The sequence below is a fragment of the Leptodactylus fuscus genome, chromosome 5 (assembly GCF_031893055.1).
Source record: "Leptodactylus fuscus isolate aLepFus1 chromosome 5, aLepFus1.hap2, whole genome shotgun sequence".
In the NCBI taxonomy this organism is placed as follows: Eukaryota; Metazoa; Chordata; class Amphibia; order Anura; family Leptodactylidae; genus Leptodactylus; species Leptodactylus fuscus.
Genome location: NC_134269.1, coordinates 59,071,462 through 59,098,686, shown reverse-complemented (window position 1 = coordinate 59,098,686; position 27,225 = coordinate 59,071,462). Strand labels below are relative to the sequence as shown.

Genomic DNA, 27,225 nt, shown 5'->3' with positions numbered 1-27,225 from the left:
TTCAAGAATTTGCTTTTTGGCAGTTTCTAGCATCTCAGTCCTGGTGGGAGAGGCTCAATTTTAATATAATCTCAAATTTTCCATTCTTCTCATGGCGTGGTAGCTCTGTACCATTCATGCATTGCTGATCTAACTGCTCCTGGACGTTTTCACATAGCCATATTCATGCCAAAAATACTGTTTGTGGCTCCTATGAACTGAACCTATGGCATCATAATGATTTGTACTGCTATAAGCCTCAGAACTAGTATCACTGTCCTGCATGCACAGCATAACGTAAGGACAGGACAGTATAAAGTATCTGTTTGGGAGCAAAGAAAACAGAAGGTTTGCCAAAAAGGTGGCTTAGTAGCCAGGGGACAACACAGAAGGTGTAAGAAATAAGATGGGATACTTACAATTGAGGGCACTTGCCTAATGAAGAAATGCCCATTGGACAGTTGGAGATTTCTTTGCAGGAATTGTTCACAATGTCTTTTCTAAGGAATACTGCATTACCGTAGTCACACATGAGTATGTTCAGGAAGGTCTATCTAGTCTTGTGATACATTTTAAAGATAACCTTTCAGTTCTCTTGGCATGGCTTTTTTTGTAAAAGTTTGTAATCCTGCTGCTCTTTTTTTTTTTAGAACTCTAAATTATGACATTCCTCTATTAATCCTCCTGGAAATATATGGATCAATCAAAGACTGTGAGTTGCCATTGTCACCATTCCACTTACCTGTTATGTCTGATATGGTCAGCACTGAGCAGTACAGGGCTCTGTAGGGTACCTACTTTAGAGAAGAGGAATGATGTCCACTTCTTGTGATTTATTCATACATAGTACAAGAATAGTACTAAAATGTGCCAAGACAAAGATGCTGGAGGATTGTCATGTAGTGATGAATGAAAGTATGTACTGATACTGACAGGTTCTCTTCAAGCCACACTCACCTAGCTAGGTATTTTCCAAAGCTAAGGAGTTTTAGAAGCTGTCACCAATGTTTTCAAGTGGCTTGTATCACTGTATAATACTGGAATGTGCCCCTAAATATTCCTAGCAATGCCCCTGACTGCAGGTTTGCAGGAATGAACACATGACCTAGCTGCTACAGAACTTCTTTGTAAGCAACTATGACTCATTACTTGATACTTGCCCCCCAACCTCTCAATATACCTTATAATTGTAATTATGGTGACCAGGATCCTGCACTGGATTGTGTGAATTTACCACATTAATTTTTACATTGCAATAGTGGGATACCTGGGGAAAGATTTAGTCTCTCTTCACATCATAACTGCTGCACAACATCTGTGAGACAAGGAATGGGAACCATTATGGAGATCAATCACTGCTTGTAGTGATTGATGCAACTTCTGTGTGATTAGACTTGGGAGATTTCCCTCCCATAGAAATCAATGGGAATATTGTGCGGCCACCACCTAACTGTCAAAGTGTGAACAATTCCCACTGACCATTACAAGACATGATGGCTTACTCTAAAGTTACTGCCCACTGTGACTACTATACCTGAGACACCCATATATAGCATACTCAGATCAGTGTATACCAGTAACATCATGATACCTGTATACTGCTGAAATGCTGTGTAACCCTTTGCTTCCCAACTCTTTCTATGAAGCTCTATGCATACATCACTCTATGCCCTCCCTAGTGTAATGTAGCCATGGTTTTCATGTACAGCACCTCTCCCCAGTCTCCTGCCTAGGACCATTCCCAGGTGAGGACTTCTTCTCTGCCACTAACTTTAAGCAATAGGGAAGGGGGAGAGAGGGAGGATCTGTGTGTCATCCAGTGGATGTCAGTACTTTGCATCTATCTCTCCTTCTCAGTCTGGGAGAACAGCAGCATGTACTCTGATGATAGGTGACAATGATCTGCCACCATCCTCACATCCACACATCACAGGAGGAGGAATAACCAGAGAGAGACCCTGCCTGCCTTGTGCTTGCAGCCAGCTGGGATTGACTTGGAGCAGTTGTGGAGCTGCTGCTGGTGCTGAGAGCTCTTTGGCATCATTTACATTGCTAGCCTGGACCTGCAATAGCTATGCATCCGGACTTCAGGAGCTGGGTCCTGGCCACTGTCACCTTGCTGGTGGTCTTCCTTATCTTGGCGGATATATCTGAGCTGGAGGAAGAAATCGGGTAAATACATGACTACCCCCTCACATAGAGCAGCAGGGAGCTCCTGGTGATCTAGTTTCTTTGTCTTCATAGTTCAGCTTGGCTCTTGCTTAACTCTTATGCTTTCCTTAGAATACAGGCTAGTGGTTAACCCCCTCATGCACAGGGAAGCTGCATCTATGCCTGCTGTCATTCACTACTTTTCCATTGTACCCAGGTATATATAGGCTGTAGCTATAGATATAGACATCACTGATGACTTCATCAGATTTCTATTCACTTATGTTTCAGTAGTAATATAAACATAGGGAATGTGAAGCCTCACCTGGGAGTTGTGAGATGGAGCTGCTATAGGCTATGGATGATCTGCTCCTGATACAAATGCAACATATTGTTGGAAAGCACAGTGCTTAATGCAGGACCATGCCTTGGAGACAAGGCAGAGCTCCTAATGCAAAACACTGGATGCTGGAAAACAATAGTTATGATGCAAAGCTGTGCTTATATCACACAATACAAGCCTCCTGAATGCACAACCAGGCTGAGCCCTACACAACATACATGTATTACTAGGAGAGCTAGTGTAGCATACAAGCAGCATGGTAGAGGAGAAAGGACTGCACTTTATTATAGACTTGTATCTATGTGTCTTGTACATACAATACTTCTTTCTTACCTGCTGTACCTGTCTCCATTGCCTCTTTGATAACTGTGGTTGCTGATAGTAATATAAAAACTTTAACCCTTAGTCTTGCTATTAATGACTGGTGGAATAAGGAATTTAGATAAGAATATGATGACTAGAGTCTTGAAGGACTGTGCAGCGTGGGGTGTGGTGAGTTGCCCCCATGGCTGGCATTACACGTGTCTGAATCCATATTGGACAGCATTCAGGATGAGCTAAGCTTTTCCTGGTATCTTCAGGGTGTGTTGAGTATCTTTATTCTGTGGTGTTCTCATGCTTTGCATTTAATGTGATCTTCACGATAAGGGTCATTTATATTCACAGTGTAACTGACCACAACATTTCATACAAGGTAGAAGATCATTATAACAAAAAAACCTAGACTGCTCCTTAAAGCGTCTTGTAAATGTTAAGAAGACTCAAGGGAGCAAAGAAAATATACTTATAGGATGAGAAGAGCAATCGCTCATTTTCAGTCTTATATCAATGAATTTTATATTAGCATACATTAGAACAGGGGTCAGCAATCTTCAACACTCCCAGAACGCTCCATTCACTTCTGTAGGACTTCTGTGAACAGCTGAGCCAGTGTGCATGCTGGGAGTTGTGGTTTCACAACAGCTGGAGTGCCAAAGGTTGCTGATCCCTGAATTAGACTATACTGCTTTGTGGCATGTGTGACATTCCCATACTGTACTGTCTCGCTTCTTAGAATGGGGAAGTGTGCAGTCCAGAGATGTGCACTGTGTTACATACAACTCGCGCTATATATCTCCGGGGCTGGAGAAAGCTTCCATGTAGCCACAGTCTTATTTTCCATGGACTGTTAGGTTGGTCCACCCAAATATACTTATAATAACGTATCAATACTTCATCTGCCTATTGTTACTGCTCTGCAGAACTGTAGACACAGAACTATTTTATATTTCTAGATATCTTCTCAAGTTCTTGTTCTTTGAATGCTCTTTGGGTAACTCTTGGATGGGTTAAAGGGTTGTAAAATTGGCTGTATTGCTTGACATTTATAGCAGCGGAAAGTGCAGCTTTCAAAAAGCCATTTTTGTCTATATTTTGCTTTTTCACCTTCCCAAACAACCTTTGTAACATTTTAGTACTGAGACCTTTTTGATATTTATTTACTTCTATGGTGGCTAGAAGCAATATTAAAGATTGCAGACACATCTATATACAATTCACTTTATTTCCAAATAACTCAGGATCTTCAGGTGCTTGAAATGTCTATAGTTTCATGCTGGGAGGTCTAACAGCTGAATAAAGCTCAGCTAGGTAAGAAGATTCTGTATAGTTCATGTCTATTCCCGCTGTTTCTGATAACAATCTACATATTAGTCTAATTGCATTTAGAATCATTATCTGTCCTTTCACAAGTCTCTATAGTGCAGGGTTCGCCTATGGGGAGTGTTTGTTCATTGTGATTTTTTTTTTGGTCCATGAATAGAAAGCCGGAACTAGGGAACTTCCAAAAATAAAATGTATGGCAAGTGGATACTTTGTTTTAAGGGCTTCCAAACATATCTGTCAGTGTATAGAGCTGCATACATTTGGCATCCAAGAGAAAGTGAATATCTGTAGTATAGTTGTATGACAGATGACGTTGCCTTAATCCCTTTACACTACCCACCACTTCAGCTTAAAGGGAATCTGTCAGCACAAAATTGAGAGATAAACTAATCGCAGTACCTTGTAGGGCTGTCAGCACAGTTTACAGTAATGTATTTCTTATTCCGGACTCCATTCTTGTAAAAATTGTCTTTTTATCCTATGCAAATGAGAAGAAACGGGCTTTAGGAGCATTGGTGCCCATTAATGGGCTTCACTATCTGCTGCTGCTAACTGCTGCCTAGTTTAGGGACCAAAGAATTGGTTTCTAAGTTCTGCATTTATTTGCATGTTATTATAGTGGATTTTGGGGTGATCCGTGACAGTGAACTCTATAAGGAATTGTCTTCTTGTGAGGGTGATGCCTGTAACAAGAGGCAAATCCAAATATAGTATGTGGAAGTGTATGGTTACGTACTTCCTTATGTTTGGATAGATCTAACACAAAATTCAGGTAAAGGCAGGGAGTGTTATAGGATAACAAAGGAAGCCTTATCCACCTGTCCAATCCCCTATTACTCCAGCACTGCCATTGCAATACATCCCACCAGTTTTAGTTTCCAGTGCTGTAGTGATGACATTCTCAACAACCTCATGTGATCGCTCCAATCAATGGCATCGGTTGTTACATGGGGCAGTCATGGACAACATTGCTGTGGCACCAGTCTCACTACGGTGCTGGAAACAAAGTGAGGAAGGTAGCATCAGAGCCGTAGTACAGAAGCAACAAGGGATTGGATAGCTAAGGCTTCTTATTTAAAGGGGCTCTATCATTGGAAAATGTCATTTTCAACTAATCACATCCTTGCATAGCCTTTAGAAAGGGTATTCCACACCTACCTTTTGTATGTAAATTGTCTTAGTAGATTTTGAATAAGTCCGTTTTTATTCATATGCTAATTAGCTTCTCCATGCACCCTGGAAGTCTCTTCGTGCACTGTCTTCTGTATATACAGCACAGGCTGCTGCTGCTGACTCCTTATTCCTGCTCTCATACATAGCACACAGCATAGAGAGGAGAACTGGCTGACAACTTCCTGCGCACCAATAACCTAATTAGCATATTGATAAAAACGGCTCATTCAAAAACTACTGAGGCAATTTACATACAAAAACTCACTATCAAGCACTATATTATATTACATTACACACTAGCCAAAGGTTAAATAACCCCAATAATGGCTTGTAGAACCAAAATATGTCAAATAATGGCTATATAAGTGACATAGAATCCAAAATGTCCCAAATGGGATCAAAAACAAAAAACTTGATAGTATTCAGTAGTTGATAGTAGTTGATACGAAGCCGAGTGCAGGCGAAACGCGCGTCAGGCGTTTTTCCACCCCACTGGAGATGTACTGAATATCCCCTTCTTTATTGCCATACTTAAAGAATAGAAAATATGTCTGCACCTATGGGTATGTATTAGTGATCCCATTAAGATAAGATAAGATAATCCTTTAATAGTCCCACAGTGGGGAAATTTCAGTATGTTACAGCAGCATAGTAATACAGATACATGATAATACACAGTAAATATTACAGAAGTAGCAGACACACATATATGCTGAGAAAGATATACTAGGAGTCCATAGCAGCTAAGGAACAGAGAAGAAAGAAGGAGGACATTCATAATGATTAGTTCTCTGTGCGGAGTGATCTTCGCTTGGTCTGATGTAGATTATACAGCCTGGTCGCGGTTGGAAGGAAGGACTTGTGATAGCGCTCCTTCTCACACTTGGGGTGAAGCAGACGGTCACTTACAGTGCTGCCAAGTGCCATCAAGGTCTCATACATGGGGTGGGATTTGTTCTCCCGCATGGAGGTCACCACGGACATTAGGGACATTTTGGATTCTATGTCACTTATATAGCCATTATTTGACATATTTTGGTTCTACTAGCCATTATTGGGGTTATTTAACCCTTGGCTAGTGTGTAATGTAATATAATATAGTGCTTGATAGTGACTTTATGTCTGGACTTTTGTTAAACATCTTTCCTATTCTGGCATATTGGAATTATTTGGGGTTTTCTTTTCAGTCCTCATCCGTGGGAGGGTTACGGTTCTCAACTGCCACGTGGGGGATTTTCCCTTGTCTGTCTTTCCGTTTTATACATATTTTGTTATATTTTTGGATATTTATTAATAAAATTATTTGTATATTTTTTACTCTATTTCGTGCTTCAGGTTGTTTTTGGTTGATGTATTCTTTTTTACGCTTACGCTATTCTTTTTTTGGCTTTCATGGATGGAATATGAACAGGTAGAAGATCTGGGATTTCTGCATCATTTTCCTATGTTGCTCACAGATCTAAAACGCTGCTTAGGTTTATAAGAATATCAGGCTTTTATTTTTTTAGAATGAGCCTGAAGTGATGCTACAAGTGACAATGACAAACATTTGTAATGCATTTGTGTGCTTTTCTCACACAAGGCACCAAAATCCCAGAGAGCGTTGAGGAGTAGGGGAGTTAGTGACTTCCGTACAGGAAAGGAAGGACGCCCTCCATGAATTAGTCCACCATGATTCATTCATTTGAGCGATGTTCAAAATATCATATGCTTCATGAACACATCACAGACATATGCACAGAGCCTCTATAGGGGTATTCTGTGTCCCTACTAGTAATTCTTGTAGGCATTAAAGGGGTTGTCCCATCTCAAGGATCCTATCCATACTGATAGCTTATATAAATGAAAGACTTTTCCTAAATATATTGCTTTTCCAATGTTCGTTTTCCTGCTATGTGAAATTATTCCTCCCATTGTTTACAAAGCGTTTCCATAACCACGGACCTGTGTGATAGGACAAGTGACGTCACTCACTGCTCTGACTGCAGGACAATCAATTCAGCTAATTGCAGTTTGCTGATAAAGCCAAGTCTATTATCTTTCTATGTAAACACACAGATTCCAGATGGCGTCCATTCTCTACAAGCATGTGCACATTATCTCATCTGCATAAGTATTGTGATACCTCATAGTGTCCTGTTCAGCAAGCTGTGAGGGGGGGGGGGAGTGAGAAATACAGGAAGTCAGAAGAAGTGACAGCAGGCAGACTGCTGAAACACTGAGATGGGAAAATCCTTTTAGGTGCAGCTAGAGAGTAGCTATAGGGGGCACAGAGGCAGCACTCTTAACCAGGCACCCAAAGGCAAGAAAAGAAGATACCCATAGCAAGGTACATTGTAGATGGACTACATTACAAAATTTGTATTGGAGTGAAACCACCAGAGCTGTGGAGTCAGAAACAGGTTACCGACTCTGACTCTGGCTTCAACCTAAAATGAATAATACGTTTTAATTATATTATACCATTATTAATATTGTATAATTAATTTGATGTCTAGTTTGTTGTATATTTTCTTTCATAGGAATTCTGCTGTTTCAATGAATTAGAGGAGCTTTATAGCTTCTGGCTGACCATAGCTGTCAGCCATTTATTAAGAAGTTGGAATCAGAGAAGGAGTCGGAGTTTGGCTGAGTAAGAATAGAAGAGTCTCACCAATGCCACAGCCCTGCAGATTACACCTGTGACTTTCTGTGCATTGTGTAGCACCATCATGCTGCTCCTTATTATAGGACTATTCTCAGTGAAGCTGGAGAAAGTTTTTTTTTTTTTTTTCTATCATTTTTTACAGGAAAGAAGCTCTGTTAAAATGAAGGCAGAGGCACAGTAGGGCCCCAGAGTCTTTTATGGGTAGCGTATTACTCAGAGTTTGTACGGGGCCATTATAAATTACTGTTCATAAGACATAAACGTATAGATGCTATCACTTCTATCATCCCAGCGAGTTTTGTGGACAGCTATACTCAAGAAATCTAAGGCTACTTTGATCTTAGGGCTGTGAATTTCCACATACACAGAAGTTTGTTAGATATTTTACTAGCAATATCTGAAAAGGTTCTCTGTGAGGACATAAAACAGACTTAATAGAGCATAAAATGTGTTCTAATTTACTAACAAACTCTAGGGGACCAGTGCTGCCGGGGGAGGGGTATTACTTCTCATTCAAACACTTGGGCTGCGTCTGTAGGGATTTGTAGATATTCTATCCATATGTACATGACGTAAAATAACACTGCCCCATGTAGACATGGTCCCTGAGATCATCATGCTGGGAACGAATTACAGCACTGAGTATATTAGGAAATTAGAGCATGCCTTGTGTGCTATTGTTCGCAGAATACTTCCACCATAAATGTAGTAGCACAAAGTCAGACCATGTTTAGATATGAGGTTTCCTGGCATAGAACTAATTTTAAAAGTTTTTGCAGGGGTTACGTCAGTTTCCTCCCTTGCTCCAAAAACATAATCATGGATTAAATAAGTTTTCATGAAATTCCTAGTTTATATGGGTATTTTTGTGATAGGTAGCTAAAGGAGAATTCTGGTAATGTCAAGTTGTTACTAGAGATGAACGAACGGCGTTCGATCGAATTGATATTCGATCGAATATCAGGCCATTCGATGTATTCGATTACAATCGAATACCACGGGGCAAACACACTATAAATCTGTTTCCCCTCCACCAATATCTGCGCAGGGGAGGTGGAACAGGAAAAAGTAATTGACTGGCTAAATCAGGTGACCTCCACTTTATACGAATGGTCGATTTCAGATTCGGGTCATATGAGATTGTGAACTATGTGACTATGAGACAGGGTTAGATGTACAGGCAGGGTTAGCTAGGGATTACCTTTATTTTGGTGGGAATGTTACTCAAACAGCTCTTTGGGGCTCTATCAGCTTGCGATATGCGGGAGCTGACTTTTTCCCATAGGAATTCATTGACCAGCGTTGATTGGCCGAATGCCATACAGAGTACAGCATTTGGCCAATCAACGCTGGTTCTGCCGGAGGAGGCGGTCTAAGATCGGTCCACAACAGTCTCCATTATGGTCCGATCACAGATGTAGCAGTGTTGATCGCACAGGTGTAGCATCTCTGGTGTAGCAGACCTCAGCGCACACTCAGCTCTGCTACATTTCGGGTGTAGCAGAGCTCAGCGCTTGGCCAGCTCTGCTACACCTGTGCACTCAACACTGCTACATCTGGGATTGGACCACAATGTTGAATGCTGTGACCGATCTTAGACTCTGCCTCCTCCATCAGAACCAGCGTCGATTGGCCAAATGCTGTACTCTGTATGGCATTCGGTCAGTCAACGCTGGTCAATGCATTCATATGGGAAAAAGTCAGCTCCTGCATATCGCAAGCTGACAGGGATCCGGACGAGATAGTGGTGTAATACAGGTACTTGGGCATGTTAGATGCCCCCAGACATGCTTCCCCTGCTGTACCAGTTGCATTCCAGGGTGTTGGCATCATTTCCTGGGGTGTGATAGTGGACTTGGTGACTCTCCTGAGTCGAAGTGTGGCTTCCCCTGAAACAAAGCATTTTTCCCCATAGACTATAATGGGGTTTGATATTCTTTCGAATAGTCGAATATTGAGGGGCTATTCGAAATGAATATCGAATATTGAATATTTCACTGTTCGCTCATCTCTAGTTGTTACCTATCCACTGAATAGGTGATAACTGCGAAATCAGTGGGGATCCAGAGTAGAGGACCGGTGTCTGTTTTCTCCATCAATAAGAATCAGCCAGGTTCCTTCTAAAGAGGACCCTTCATTCATGTCCTCAAGCACCTGTGATTTTATGTACCTCTAGAAAGCAAACAGTGCGCTGTCGGCTTTCCAGTTATGTGCCACAGTGGACTGTTGACTTTCTAGCCATATATATAAACTGCGTGTGTCTGAGGACATGAAAGGTCCACTTTAAGGGTGCAGCAGTCACAGAAATGTGCAGCCTCTCCATTCAGTTTTGTGGGATTGCCAACTCACTAGCAGTGAGCATGTGCAGTTGCTGACCTATTCAATTTGTCTTGCTGTCATGGAAAACAGGGTACACAAGATCCCATTCTGGGAAGCTGCAAGGGTCGCAGCAGGCTCACCTATTAACCTAGAAGCCATAACATAACTAGTGGACCACATAATATTAGTGATAACTAAAGAAGAGTGAACCAGTTTGAACTGAATTCGACCCCAACCTAAAAGTCATCGCCCAGAAACTGGAAGTGAAATTATTATATCCAGGGGTCTCTTCAGGCCCCAGGGAGTCCCAAAGGAGGTAATAAAATCAGCAGTTATACTCACTATACTTTATTTTTATTAATAGAATTTCTATTTAAGATTGGGAGCTCAGTTGCAAACATGAACCTATAGGACGGATTACTCTGCGCTTAGAATTATGTTACTAACTATATGTTATTATATGCAGTATATAAGCAGCTGGAACCAAATACATTTAGTACTCCTCTGTAGGTCACCAAAAGAGCTGCTGTTTCCATTGTGAGTTAAGCCCAGTGCCCAGAAGTGCTTCTATGAAAAGTACACAATTTGGAGATGACTGAAAAGAAGACATTCATTGCTCTTGTGCACAGGCTCATGCACATAGAACAATTAATCAAGAGGACATGCATTTGCATATTGTGCTGGTAACCCTCCAGATATCTGAATTTCCAAACCTCAGTAGAATTCTAGACACATTTGCAACCTCCATGTGTTCTAAAGCATTGTAGGCTGCCTGGTCCTGTTCAGGGTGAAAACCACTCTGTAGCCTTTATCTCTGTTTCCCTGAAGAATCTTTAGGGTAAGGCCCCACGTTGTAGAAATGCAGCTTTTTTTGTTACCTTTTTTTGAGCTGAAGCCAGGAGTGGATTAAGCAAAAAGAAGAAGCATAAGAACTTCCTATACATTTCCCATTCGTTTTGTAGCCATTCTTGGCTATGGCTCAAAAAATGCAACAAAATCTGCAACAAAAAAAGCTGTGTTTCCATGGGGCCTAAGCCTTAAGATGAAAAATAAAACAAACTTAAAGGAGTTTTCCCATCTCAGTGTTTCAAGAGCTTTGCCTGCAGTGTCTTCTGCTCACTTTCTGTATTTCTCTCCCCCCTACTCTCTCTTTCTGAATGGGACACACAACACTTATGCAGATCAGATAATATGCAGATGCTTGTACAGAATGGACTCAGTGTTATCTGTCAGTTTAAATAGATAGATAACAAATTCGGCTTTATCAGCAAAATGCAATTAGCTGAATGATTGTCCTGCCGGCAAGAGCACTAAGTAAGTGACGTCACTTGTCCTATAGGTCAGTGGTTATAGCAAAACTGTGTAAACAATGGGAGGAATAAGGTCACATAGCAGACAAACAAAGCAGAATTTTTAAAGCAGTATATTTAGGAAAAGTCTTCAATTTACATAAGCTACCACTATAGATAGGATCCTTGGGATGGGACAACCTCTTTAAATTGAAAAGATTTCAGTATATAAAAATTTTTGGGGAGAGAACAGATAAGGGCTACCATTTATAGAATGGTTGGATGCCTTGTCTGATGATTTTACTCTAAATGGAATTGAGCAGCCTGCAATGTATGTGAACACATGAGGGCCACAAAAGAAGAACAGCTGAGAAATAAATGCAGTTCAGTAAAAAATTATACAAAGTTGTCCATAGCACTTAAAGGGATTCTACCACTAAAACACATTTTTTTCTAGTTACCACGTCGGAATAGCCTTTAAAAAGGCTATTTGTCTCTTACCTGTGGAAGTGCTCTCCGCCGCACCGTTCGTTCAAAATACCGGTTTGTACCGGTATGCTAATTAGTTCTCTCGCAGCGATGGGGGCGTCCCCATTGCAGCTTGAAAACCGACCGCAGCGCCGCCTCTCTGGTCTTTGGTGTCCTCCCCTTGCTTCTTCAGCGTACTGTCGGACGCCTGCGCAGTACGCTCTGTTCGGCGAAGATTGCCGAACGTACTGCGCATGCGCGAAATTGCGGTGCCCGCACTATGGCTGGGACCGCAATTTCGCGCATGCGCAGTACGTTCGGCAATCTTCGCCGAACAGAGTGTACTTCCACAGGTAAGAGACGAATAGCCTTTTTAAAGGCTATTCCGACGTGCTAACTAGAAAAAAATGTGTTTTAGTGGAAGAATCCCTTTAATTTCTAAATGAATTTATCCACAATGTCATTCTTTTAATTCATTATCTCCTGTTGTCTACCCTAGAATGTTATTTTCTAGATGTGTAATGCTTAAAGCTTTGCACAGTTGTTGTAATCCTTATTTTTAGTCCTCAATAGTGTTTATTACATTATTTGCCGTGTAATCCAAGACTGTTAAAAAAGATTTGCTAATCTCTAAGTGACGGGTAGTGTAAGCAGCGGTGGCTAGGCGCCTGTCATGAGATTGCTGCTCAGGAAATGAAGAAGTAACATCTTTCTTCTTCTAGACTACATTATATTAAATAAAAGATTATTTTAAATTGTGCTTCAGACATAATAGAGTCTTTTCCTGTTTCTAAGGCACATTCAATATAGTGTTTTTACAATCTGCTACAAATATAAAAATGCTGTCTATTCAGATAATCCAATCACGTATGTTTCTATTACTTTTTTGAATTCTTTACAAAATACTTCGACTCCTTGAAAAAATTATGAGTCAACATGAAGGAAATTTAACCACATTGCCTTCTTCTGTCTTACTGTATTTAGTATGCAGAGTGTGTACAGCAAGTGGAATAACTAGTTCCTTAAGGATAAAACTGTGGACAAGACTGATAGATTGGGTTTTAACTAGTTCAGAGCCTGGGCGAATATCACATGACATGTTGAGTCTTACTTTGTTTCCTTGTGCCATGTACTAGTTGATCAGACCCGGCAATAAGCATAACACTTTGTGACATTGAAAATTGTTCTAGTCTACCGGCAATATATATATATATATATATATATATATATATATATATATATATATATATTTAACTGAATAGGCTGATATAGTTTTGTTAGAAATGTTCCAGTAGAGCTTGGAATTTATTTGTTTAAATATTTGCTTATTTTAGGTTTAGGAGTCCAATGGGCGATCCAGAACAATTGCACCTCCCACTGGACTCCTGAGTCATGAATGAATGAATTTTTTTATATTAGGTTCCCTTTAAAGTTTTCACAAACAAAACAGTTTGTTAATTGAGAATAAGCATATGCAGGAGTATAGCACAAATGAAATTCTGGTGCTTTCTGAACAATCTAAAGAGCACTTTTCATCACCCCCACCATTTCAAGTTCTTAGCATTTGTTAATAGGCGCCGCTCCTCTGATTCCAGCACAGATGGAATTTTCTCTATAGTCCTCACTATTTAAAAGCAGCAAGTGCAGGTAGTTTTGGTGCCTGGTGTGTTATCTAAGCTCCAACTAAATTCCAACTGTTCCTGACTCAGCGGAGCAGTATCTAATAATTCATTTAAAGGGGCTCTATCATTGGGAAAATTCATTTTTAACTAAGCACATCCTTGCATAGCCTTTAGAAAGGCTATTCCACACGTGCTTTTTGTATGTACATTGCTTCAGTGGTTTTTGAATGTGCCTGTTTTTATTTATATGCTAATTAGCCAGCACAGTAAGTTCCTAGCAGCCTCCTCTCTGCTATTATCTCCTATGTGTATGTGCAAACAGGAAGCTGAGTCATCAGCAGCATCAGCAGCAGGCTGTGCTGTACACATACAAAGGAAAGAATAGCAGAGGGTGCACAATGAGACTTCTGGGGTGCACCAAGAGGCTAATTAGCATATGAATAAAAGCAGGCTCATTCAAAAACCACTGAGGTGATGTACATACAAAAGGTAGGTGTGGAATAGACTTTCTAAAAGCTATGCAAGTATGTGCTTAGTTAAAAATGATTTTTCGAGCCCCTTTAAAGGCCTGGACTTCTTGGAGGTGGTGAAAGATCATTGTTGAATGGAACCCATAAGCAGGAAAATCAATCACTATCAAACTAATGACAGTACCTTGTAGATCTACTTCTACACTTTCTAATGATGCCTTTCATATTTTGCATTGCAGCTCAATTTTTTTATGAAAATTAAAGAGTTTTAATCTTATGCATTTTAGTTGATAAGGGGTTTGGGGGGCATATCTTCTGCAGCCAGGGCTTTGATCTCTACTAGATAACTGCCCCTATCTCCAGACAAAGTGTGACTAAGTGGAAAATGTCACTCAAGCAATGGAGGGCAGAGCTTGGTGGCAGGGGTGTTTATCTGTAGCAGAGCGTGAAGCCCTAGCAGAAATAACACCTCTAAAGTCCTTTCAACTAATTTGCATGAGAATAAAATCCTGATTTTCATGAAAATTCAGAATAAGAATGGCACCTGTGGAAAGTATAGAAGCAACCCTACAAGGTACTGTCATTAGTCTGAAACCAATTTTTCATGCTGACAGACTCCTTCTAAAGTCTGAGGGCAAGAGGAGGTTTAAAATATTTTTTAAAAAATGTAATAAACATCTCTTTTTTTACCCCACTGAACCATTAGTATAGTCCCAATTCTTTGTGATTGGTCCCTACTTCTGGCACTCCAGCAGTGAAATCAAACACCTTCCTAAACCATACTGGATCTAGTGAAGTTACTGCTACTTAAAGATTGGTCAGGATTTTGAAAATCTCTGAAACTAATATTTATCATCCATGTATTAAAATAGTGATCATCATTTTAACTAACTTGTAGTCAGTGGATAGCCAATGTGATAACCATCAAAAATTCTAATTTACTTGTTTTTACTTACTAGACTTGCTGGCAGACACTTAGAGAAGCACTACTGTGTTCACATGTCATGCTAAAGTTGTGTTTTTCTTGTAATTTTCCAAAGTTGTGACAAAAACATAAGGTCACCTTGATGTGTACTACTAAATAGTGTCTCTTGCAATGGCTATCAGTTGGTTGTGCCTTTCTTAATAGCTTCTGGTAAGCAATGAAAGACTGCTTAGCACACAGCTTTGCTGCATTGTTTCAGTCTCTGCACATATAATACTATAGACAGTAGTAATAATAATGCCAATACAATGCATACAGATTTGCTATTACACATACTTCCATGCTGCCTGTCTAGGACACAACATATAATTATGGCTACAGACATACTGGCTGTCTCTGAATGAGTTCAGGAGTGTCAGCTATAAGCTCATACATATTTTTATATTTGAGAAAATGACAGATAAGGGCTATAAATGATCAGTCTTCTCCCATATGGACATGGATTTGTAAGCCTGTTGGAATAAACTTGTTTATTTGAAAATTCTTTAGAAAGATCTTTGCCTTATATCAAGTTGGCGACCTTTTCCCAACTCTAAAGATTTACTTAGGGAACCTTTTGAGCACATCATTGTGGCAGGGAAGATGCAAAATCATTTGACAATTGTGATATCTGGTATGTGACATTGAGTGTTTGAAAACAACAAGTTCTAAGCTCTGGAAGATGTACATGCTTCCAAAGTGCGCTTAAAAATGTGGAGCTTAGCTCTAAGTAGGATTATATGGTCCAATGATATATATTGAGAATCATATGGGTGGAGTACAGGACTCATAAACCAAATGTTCTCAAACATTTACATATGGAATATTCCTGGTGACCCCGACATTTATTAGGATGACACTTTCATTGGTCTTTATAACATTATAGCAATACACATAAATATAGGGCAAAATAGGGTAGATCCAATACAACAACTACACTAGATGCCAAAAGGAGGCAAACTACAACATGAACGTGAATAAAAATTGTATATTTATTAAATCACATTAAAAAGCATTATAACATACAAAAGAAAATTCAGAAGGGATAAAAATAGTACATCCAAATAAAAGTCATACAAGATATATGGTAAGTTAGTTATTTCTCAAATTGGTCCTATATACATAAATAATACAGGGGGATGATTTAGCTATGCACATGTTGCTTACTGACTGCATAATCATGCAGGTCCATATATTCTTAAAAATTGGGGTTTTTTTTTGGGTGCATGATTATGCCTTTATCTTCCTTATATGTAACACTTTGACTGCTAGAACTACATGCTAATATTCAAACAATTGCTATTCAACAAAAACTCTTGCTTCATGCATTAGATTTATGCAGTCAATAAGCAACATGTGCATAGCTAAATCATCCCCCTGTATTCTTTATAACATTATGTTACTTAAAAAGGACATTTCATGGTCTGGGGCACAGGCAGCTCTATATACTGCTGGAAAGCCGACAGTGCGCTGAATTCAGCGCACTGTCGGCTTTCCTGATCTGTGCCCCAGGTGAAGAGCTATCGGTGCCGGTACTGTAGCTCTTTACAGTCAGAAGGACGTTCCTGTCATGCTGTGCTGTGTGAACGGTGAGGAACGCCCTCCTCCCAGCTCACACTCTACAGCGCGATAGGCACTGCTGTGGAGAAGGACATACCTGACAGAGTGTCAGAAACGCCCTTCTGACTGTAAAGCGCTACGGTACCGGGACTGATAGCTCTTTACCCCGGGCACAGATTCAGCGCACTGTCGGCTTTCCAGCAGTATATGAAACTGCATGTGCCCCGGACCATGAACTACTTTAAAGTAGAGGTTTGCTCCCTATTTATTGTAGAATTGTAAAGTGCCCCAATACTCCCTAGAGATGTCCCTACATGCCTTAATGTGACATATACTGTTGTGCAGACCTTAAAGGGAGTCTATCAGCAATAAATACATTATAAACCTAATCAAATTCTACACTTTCCAAATATGCCTTTGCTATTTAGTTTTGGGGCCCTATTTTCATGTACAGTGTTGTTTTATTCAGATACAAATGAGGATAAGAGGGCTTTGTCTAGGAATCTAGAGCTGAGACCGAACCTAGACAACCTAAGATGCACCCCAAATCATGTTTCCCTTCATTTGCATGTGAACAAAAAAGTCAATTTAAAATGGAGCTCCAAAGATAAATAACAGCGACATATTTGGAAACTGTAGCATTACCTCTACAAGGGAATGTTTATACTATTGACAGACTCCCTTTAGATCAGTCTTTCTCAAAGTGGGCGATAACGCCCCCTTGTGGGCGCTGGAGGCCTATAGGGGGGCAGTAAAGGGCACAGAGAAGATTGGGGGGCGTTGAAGCGGTTTAGGGGGGCGATGGCTAATTTAAAGGGGTGGTATCATAACAATGATTCTATCTATACTGCTTGTTAATGTGGATTTAAGACTTTTCCTAAATACACTGCTTCAGCAAAACTGCTTTGTTTGTCCACTATCTTACTTTATTCACTTCATTATGGACACTAGCACCTGGCCCCCTGCTCATTGCTGAGGGAGCCACATGACGTAGCTCCCTGCTGTGTGTGTGTGTGGGGGGGGGGGGCTGAGTGTACGGAGCCAGCCTGTGTCTGCACCACACATACATATCACATACACATCACCTAGCTCCCTGCTGTGAGATAGAGGGGGGGGGGGTGTGTGCGGAATAAGTGCTGCTTTCTTATATAAAGCAGTCTAAATCCCACTGGGCTAAAGGACCTGGTCTCTCTGTTCACTAGGATAAAGCTTTATTATACTGTATAGAGCAGGCTGCTAGTGGGCAGAGGAGCCAGGTCCTTTAGGAAACTCCGTACAAGGTAAATCCAAGTCTACAGGACCTTTTGATGACATCACAGGCCCTTCAGTCATCCCATAGGATCACGCTATGTGGTGGGCGGAGCTACACTCTAATTTGGGGGCGGGGCTAATTGACGCAAGCAAACAGGAAGAAAGAAGATTTTTAGGCAGCTTAGAAGGCAGATCAAGCTTCATGAGGCTACCCCTTTAAAATTGTTTTTTTGCTTTTAACACAAACTTTGCAGATTTGCAAATCGGTTGCAGATTACCGAACGTGGTGACTTACGCCTGTTTTTGAGTAAATTCGAGTGTGATATTAACAAACTTGTTAAAAATCATCAAATTCATCCTTCACATTAGATTAGTTTTAAAATTAAAATTGAAATGTTTGTTTTAATAACATGAATAAAAGTTTTCCTAATATTACAAAATGGTGTTTTACATTACCCTCATCAGAAAGTCTTATTTTCACATGACACACATAATTTAATTATTAACATAATGACTGCGATTGTGATCCTTAGAATGTAGTAAAGTAAAAAAATTTGGGGGGGTGCTAGAAAATAATTCTCGAAGTGGGCGGTAGACAAAATAAGTTTGAGAACCTCTGCTTTAGATGGAGGCAATATATGCCATTGATAAAATCTATGTAAAGTGAAATTGTGCATTTAACATATTAGTTGTCAAGTTATATTTAATATATATTTTACATATTGGTTTAATATCAAATAATTGGTTGTTTCAGATGAAACGCTTTATTTTCCATTTGTAGCATGTAGGGCTGAGTATTTTCTGCCTAAAATGTTTTTCAAGCATATGGGCAATCTTGATTTTCATGTTTTTGCTTAAAGAAATTTTAGAAAAAAAGTGAGCCAGCACTGGGAAAAGTTGTTAGATATTAGGAACAGGTTTGTCCTACCACCCAACTCCACTGACTACAATAAAGACAACATTTGTAGCAGAGAGGACAAAACCTGCATGGAATACATTGGACTAATGTGTTGTAGGACTAATAACAATTTCACAAATCTGGTGAAAATCAGAATCACTATTTTTAGAAATGTCAAATTAATTGAATTAATTGTACAGTCCTGCAATGCGTGAAACAGACACAAGTCTCTAATACTCTGCCTTTCTCATCCTTACACTTTAGTATTGTCAGAATTCCCTTAAAGGTCACCAATTTCTTGGTTGAGAAACCGTTGAATATGTAAGTATAGATTATAAATGACAGTTTTGGAGCTTTCAGTCCTCATAAAAAGATATTTAAGTGATTACTAAGAGATAAACTTCTATTTTACACAGATATTGATATAACTAGTTACATCGTACAACCCACTGTGGTTCTTCACCTCTGACTGTGGCCAAACACAAAGCAAGCCATACAACAAATCAATGCTCTTATTGGTTAATCACAGGTAGCACTGGGGAATAGACTGATGTGAATGAGACTGCACCAGCAAGAAGGAAATTTAACCTGCAATTGTGTGAAATAAATAGTAATGATCGAAGATCATTGATCCTTTTCAGCAAGCAACAGTTCTGCTTACTCTTCCTTGCTGGTGACAGAGCAGAGAGGAGGAACTAGGAGATCCAGTCTTCCAATTTCACAAGTGTGTTGAAGATTTACTACGAAAGAGAGGGGTCGTGAGAACCTGCAAACTCCTTTTAGGCTAAGGCAGAAATGCAGATTTTTTTGTTGCAGATTTTGTAGCGTTTTTTGAGCCAAAGTCAGGAATGGATTGAGTAGAAGGGAGAAGTATAAGAACTTCCTATATATTTCCCAATCCTTGTGTAGCGTTTCTGCAAGGTGGGGCTGGAGCCTTAATCACAGAATATACCTTTAAATTGGGACAAGTATTTACTTTGTACTGTTGTGGATGTTCCACTCTAGATGCTTAGTAGCAAATCCTTTAGTGATATAATACCTGTCTATACTGCTCATATATAAATACGGAGGTTAAAGGGGTTGTCACATCTCAAGGATTCTATCAATACTGGTAGCTTATGTAAATTGAAGCATTTTTCTAAAAATATTGCTTTAGGAATTCTGCTATGTGAACTTATTTCTCCCATTGTTTACACTGCTTTGTTATAACCATGGACCTAGGAGACCGGACAAGTGACATCACTTACTCAGTGCCGGCAGGGCAATCCGTTCAGATAGTTGCACTTTGCTGATAAAGCCAAGTCTGTTATCTCTCTATGTAAACACACAGATAACTCAGAGTCTGTTCTGAACAAGAATCGGTATATTATCTGACCTGCAGAAGTGTTGTGTGTCCCGTTCAGCAGGAGGGAGGGGGAGGAAGAGAAATACAGGAAGAAAGAAGCAGACACTGCATACAGCCTGGCTGATATCCTGAGATGGGAGAACCCCTTTAAAAAGGACCTTTCACCATTTTGCCCACAGGCAGTTCTATATACTGCCGGAAAGCTGACAGTGCGCTGAATTCAATGCACTGTCGACTTTCCCTATCTGGGCCCAGTGTGAGGAGCTTACGGTCCGGTACCGTAGCTCTTCTATGGTCAGAAGGGCGTTTCTAACAGTTAGCCAGAGACGTCCTTCTTCACAGCAGAGCCAATCGCGCTGTGCTGTGAGAGCCAGGAGGAACGCCCCCTCCCTCTGCTCGCAGTACTCGTCCATAGACGAGCATTATCAGGGAGGGAGGGGGGAGTTCCTCCCCGCTCACACTGTACAGCGCGATTGGCTGTGCTGTGAAGAAGGACGTCTCTGACTGTCAGAAACGCCCTTCTGACCATAGAAGAGCTACGGTACCGGGACCGTAAGCTCCTCACACTGGGCCCAGATCGGGAAGGCCGACAGTGCGCTGAACTCAGCGCACTGTCAGCTTTCCAGCAGTATATAGAACTGCCTGTGGGCAAAATGGTGAAAGGTCCTCTTTAAGCAATAAGTACTAAGCACTATAGAAACTCTACAGTTTGTAACTGAACTCTTTTATATCCTTTTATTTAATTTTGTGTTTGGGTTTCTGAGTTGAGAGAAAACCACTTATGTTTGATATTCTAATGGCCAATATATGGTGTATACACTGCTTGGAGGATACATTGCATATTTTACATCCCAATTTAAGAGGCTGAAATTGTACAGTGTTTTATAGAGATGGCATAGTGATCAATATTATAGCAGATCTGTGTGGATTGTAAATCCACAACATTACTTAGATTCCTCACCACTACAGTATCGTGACTTGTGATATATTGTATTGTTCCTCTTCTTTGTGAAACCTTTAAAGTAGCGCTAGGTTTTATCTGTAGAGAACCTTGTCAGAAGTACTGTATGACTTACTGCGATAAAGGTTTGACGCCCATTATGTCACTATGTAGACTTACAGTGGCATTTCATTTTGAAGATGCCTCTGAATAGAAATGTAGGTTGACTACATAGTTTTTAAGAAGGTGCTGTATTCTAATGTATACTGGCCCAGGACACCTTTTTGGTATCAGTCAAGTGAAAGAAGCCCTATGGATGTACTTGGTTCTTAAGAATCTTCTGGATGCAGACACCATAAACGGCATAAAAATGGCCATCTCTAAAAAGTGTAATTATGATATAGGAACATCTCTAAACATTAAGGAAGACTTCTCACCAGTTCTACCAATTCTAGTTCTTACCATCTGTTAATAATTGTGGATCCATTGATTCCAGTGCAGTTGCAATTTTTTCTCTAGCCCCCACCATACCTGAGTAATCAGTGCAGTTAATTTTTGTGTCTGATATACTATTTAGGCTCTGTACTGTCAGGTAAGCAGGAGCAGGCAGGGGGTGGTATTCTGAACTCAAGTCAGAGGTGGACTGTGTCCATTACTGCATTTCACTAATGTGTTTTATACTCACCAGTCATTGAGTGATGTTTGCATTGTATTAGTGCATTCGACAACCAGAGGAGAGTACACAGAGGCAAAATAAAGACCCAGAGAGGCACAGTGGTCACAAATAAAAACATCCCAGTATAGCTCTTCTCACAAAAAAAATATGCTGAGTCTCTGTACTGTCATGTTGGCAGTGTTAGGTAAGAGCAGGCAAGGGGTGTGGTTTAGAGCTTCAATCAGAGAGCTCAAAATCACACCCCTTGCCTGCTCCTGCCTGACACCACCCACCTGACAGTACAGAGCTTAAATAGCATAGCATGCTCCAAAACTAGCAGCATTGATTGCTCAGGAGTAGTGGGGGCTAGAGAAAAAAATCCAACTGTGCTGGAATCAGTGAATCAGCAACTATTAAATGATGCACAAAGCTGGACTTCACAGAGATGGTGAAAGGTCCTCTTGAAGCTTTTCTTTGCACTGTAGGACTGTGTATCTGCCCCAACAACTGAAACAGACTCTGAGCTAGCGATTAAATGTGCTGTGCCTGTTTGCCAAACGAAAAAGCTTCCTTGCATTAGGAATTAAGGTTTCTATGATTTATACACATGACATATCATTTATCCCTAACATCTGTAAAATAAAAAGACAATGCCTGGTGTGTTCAGGAGAGGGACTTAAGAGGATGCAGCGAGACAAGTTGATCCATTTTGAGCGCTTGCTTTTTATAAGGCAGTCCACTAATACAATAAATCAGTGGCTTAAAGGATAATCCCTGTCAGTCAGGTTAATTTGTTAAAACCTCAAATGGCTTTGTTGGTTGCTTTGGCAGAAGAATGCTGCTGTTATTGAGAGGTTTTGGCTGAAATCAGCTGACTTGGATGCTAGTAATGTACCTAGAATCACTTCCTAATGTGGTGTGTAATGTGCACTCTGCAGCTGAAGGGTTAATGATAGCATAAAGCGCAGTCAGCTCAGTGACTTAAGGAAGCATTTGAAAATCAATGCATGTCTCTTTGGCTTAATGATCTTTCCTTTTGAAATGGAAATCTGGGAAGTCTGAATCAATGGAGTTAAAGTAAATAGGTCAAGTTTTAGAATGCCCTCTCATCATCGGTACAGTTCAGCTCACTTTGCTCATTTGACAGTTGTTAAATCTTTCACTGCTGGAAATTTTTTCTTTTGAAGGTAAAATATAATAATGTGGACTTGTACATAACACAAAGTGCAATTACACAACACACTGTGGCACAATTCTGGCTTAACTTGCACCAAAAAGTTGGCCTATATGCTGTGTACCTCATTTATTATGTGCTTTTAGACATTATATCTGTCTGGTCTATCAGGGGGTGGGGCTTATTTAGAAATGGAAGGGGCTTGTAAAGGGGTGGAAAGTAAGTTGTGACAATGTATACAACAATTCTGGTACAGATTTGTGTTGCAAAGTATGGCAACTAATAGGTGGGATCAGTGGCATAACTGAAGTATTTTGGGCCCAAGAGCAAACTTGTGTCTGGGGCCCCCAACCCCTTTATAGAGCGAATTCTTGATAGTGGCTGTTACGGGAGCTGAAGCAATATCTTAGATACTTGAAAGAGATACATTTTTAGTACCCACAACTTCAGTTATCAAGAATACGGTGAGTGAGAAGTGCAGCACACGGTATGTAAACAATACTGGGTTAGTATTAAATGCTCCACAATGGCCTCCAAACAGTATTATGTGTTCCATAGTGGCCCCCACACAGTATAATATGCTCCACAGTGGCCCCCACACAGTATTATATGCTCACACTGGCCCCCACACAGTATTATGTCCTCACAGTGCCCCCCCAAGCCTGAACCCCACATTCCCCCTCTTGATCACACAGCCTACAGCCCCATATACCCATCTTGCCCACACAGAGCCTGCAACCCCATTCCCCCTCTTTTCCACATACAGCCTGCACCCCCATTTCTCTGCTTGCTCACACACCCTCTGGGCCCCGTTGCGGTCGACCACAATCGTTACGCCACTGGGTGGTATGAGATAGACAGTATAGATTGTTTAGTTTTGGGTTTGGGTCGTTTGGGGCCTAGATTTGTTTCAAGTCAAAAAAGTTTGGAACAAAAACCACAACTTAAATAGCATATAACAATGTCAGGTCTCCTAGGAACCTATCTATCCAGTTTCTAGCTCTCTAAGCCAAAAACAGCCGAAGTTATGTCAATGTGAAGTGACATGTATGTCAATGGAAAAATGGATGGTAAGTAGTGGATGCAACTCAAGTTTAACCATATACTAATCTGCCATTTGTTTTTATGCATTTTAAAATGCAAAAGAGTCCAAAAATTAAAATTTTTTGGAGAAAAGATGTTTGCCCATGTTTTTTTAGACACACATGGCAGTTATCTTGCAAACAATAGTGGTGTATAGAAAATTAGCCCATTTTAATGACTTTTAAGTGCTACCGGCTTGTTGTTATCTGGGAGAAGATTTGTGGCTGAGATGAAAAATTGGGTCTTAAAAAAGCCACCAAAAACTATTCATTTATGGAAGCAGATGTGAAACCTGAATGTGTGTTTTTTTAATGCTAACACTGTGGCAATAAAAGTGGATATAGTGGAATGTAATGGTCCAGGCTGAGTGGTGGTGGCAGTGGTAACATGAGTGGCAGTACAGCATGGAATAATATGATGGACCAGGCTGCAGAACTTTTCTGACTGAGTGGTGGTAGCTGTGACAATGAGTGGCAGTATGGAAGATTAAATAATAAATCTGGCTACAGTTTGTTTTAATAAGTCCTGTGTGTTGCTTAAGAAAATGGAGTAATTGCTACTTACACAATCATAGAAATGCCCTATATTTTAGGCAACAGCACCTTATGTAATGTAAATGACATCAACACTGTAAGGTGTCCTCTACCATTGTCTGAAAGGCTCTGAAGTGATATCAGGTGCCATCAGAATGTCACAGTGGCTCACAGTCAAAAACCAAACAATTTGGCGGCTGGGAATGAATCTGTTCACCTGTCTCTGCTAGACAGTCACCAAAGGTTACCAAGTTTGTCATCTGAAACGAACAAGTGTGATCATTTTGGTGTTTTATAAGTCTACATTTGTCTAAATATTTGATAGGGATAGTAATTCTGCCCCCACTATGTGGTCCAAAATGAGTGTGGTTCTTAACTATCTGGCAGAGGCTTGGGTTATAGGTAGGAAGGTGCGGTACACTTTATTTACAGTGGGGGAAATTTATATTGCCTCTTTGCCAGCATAAATGAGAATAATTGTGCTGTATCTTTAGCACACAGGCGGGTTTTTTTTAGAGCGCCCTTATTTTACATTGACTGAAACAGGTGTCTGCTGAGAAGGTCAGATTTTGACCCAAAACGTTTAACAGTCTTTATTACTTTTTCTGGGATTTTCCATATATGATTGATGTCTGATGATCTATTCTGCTATGTCTGCAAGTCTGATCCTTAATAATATGTACCAATAAAACTGTGTTGTACTAACTACAATATTTTGAGAGTGCCATGAAATACATGTGAAGAGACTGGGCTTTCTTCACTGGCACCTCCTCTTACATGAAAAGAGAGTGGTGGAATTACTTGAAGTTTGGCCACTAAATTTTTAACTGAGGGATAGACTCTTTAGATGGTGCAAATACTTCAAGCCATAAAACTTTCACATTATCCACAGGAGGTATGGTACTTTAAGCTTTGATGAGGGCACAGTTCTTGACAGTTACTTATCTCTGCAGAGGCACACAAATTTGGTAGAACAGAGTATAATGCAGTTCACTGTCCCATTACTAGTAGTACACAAATTATTGCCAGTGGCATCACAGTGAAGTCCCAAGCCATGCAGGTCCAGCAGCCAAGGTTCAGTACACACTCTCCAGTCTCAGTGCACAATCCTCTCTCGTTGACTTGCAGACATGTCCCTATGGTTATTGGTCACCCACTTTGCACCCCCAGCAGATGATGGGCTCTGCTACTGGCATCTAAGGCTTTCAGTCCTTCCTTTTTTATAAGGCTGTTGTACCCTAATGGTAGATGCAATGCCCTGACTTACTACCACCTCCAGCTGTGAGATGGGAGCATGATGTAATTCACACTGCCCTGACCAAAATGGCAGATGCTTATATCAGCTCCTCCTTCTCTCAGAGAACAGCGCCATTACCTTATTAGTGGCACATTGGTGCTATCTGGCAGATGGGCACCGTCAATGCAGCCAAGTCGCACACAGGGTGCCCTCAGCTGTCGGCACCTCTTTGTCTCTCTGTGGCATTGGAGCAGCAACGCAAACTCATACGGCGCAGGATCCATAAAGATGGCGGTATAGACTTTTCCAATTCTTACAGAAATACCCAATAGAAAAGGGCTCTGGCAGCATTGTATATTGAAGAAGTGCAGACTTTGATACAACATACAATAAGTCTGGGCAGGTACTCATTTTATTTTTTCATTTTTTTTTTCCTCAAACTTCTGGCTCTGTATTAAATGAGTGGCTTAAGTGGATTCTTCTCTGACTGGAACATCTGAAACAAAATCTGCTCCGGCAGCCAGAAGAAATCTTGAGGGTCCGTTCATCTACAATACAGCACTTAGGAAAATGAAGATAGTATTGTTTACAGCAGTTCTGTGTCCAGTCCTCACATAACCTTAGCAGGCTATGAAATATACAATATTTCATAGAAAAAGCATGTCTGGCCATTCCTGAGGCAATGAAAATAATTAGACCTGTCAGCCACAATATTAAAACCACTGGTCAGGTGTTATTATGTTATAACAATGGACATGTCATGGGTGTATTAGGCAGGGTTCACGCTACCGTTGGATTCCATTATGAAGGTGTCAATTTGAAAAAAAAATAAAAATGGACAACTATCATAACAGAAACAGAAACTGGTTATCAGTTACTGTCCGTTATAAGTCCGTTGCCCATAGACTTCAATGTTAAAAAATAACGGACACTTGCCGTCCGTTTTTTTTCTAAGGGGCAGAAAAGTCCTGCATGTAGGATTTTTTTGTCCGCTGGAAAAAAACAACTTGGGTGTAAACGGACACGATAAAATCCCATTGAAATGAATGGAAATTTTAACGGACTACTGATGGTTCAGCTAGTGTTCTTTGCTAAAATCTTGTAACGGACAACAGCTACGGACACTGCTGACGGTAACCAACGGTAATGTGAACGCCCCCTTGGCAGCAAATTCACAGTTCCTGATGTTGATCTGTTCAAAGCAAGAAAATAAGTGAACCAGCAATGGCATCATGGATGCTGCAGATACTGTTTTAGTGCTAGATACCATAGGACACCTTTGTAAGTCTTGTGAAGTCCATGCCTTGACAGATAAGGCTTTTTTGGTGGAACATTCTCCCTGGAAAACAAGATGACAGATTCTCTTTAAGTACAATATAGGTTCAAATTTTTCAATTGTCAGTGACTTTGTTATCTGAGAGTCGTCGTAGCTGTGGAAATTTATATTTTAATATTCTAAGAAATACCTTTCTTTTAATCA

General features: G+C 40.4%; 1 protein-coding gene across 1 annotated transcript in view; it reads left to right on the top strand.

The window, feature by feature from the left end:
• Positions 1-1,847: 1,847 nt before the first annotated feature.
• The window catches only part of ST8SIA2 (ST8 alpha-N-acetyl-neuraminide alpha-2,8-sialyltransferase 2), a 187,899-nt gene continuing 162,521 nt past the window's right edge, over positions 1,848-27,225 (top strand). The window contains exon 1 of the mRNA XM_075273290.1: positions 1,848-2,151. Coding sequence (XP_075129391.1) covers positions 2,054-2,151 — 98 coding nt within the window. The 5' untranslated portion in view covers positions 1,848-2,053. The remainder of the gene's footprint in view (positions 2,152-27,225) is intronic.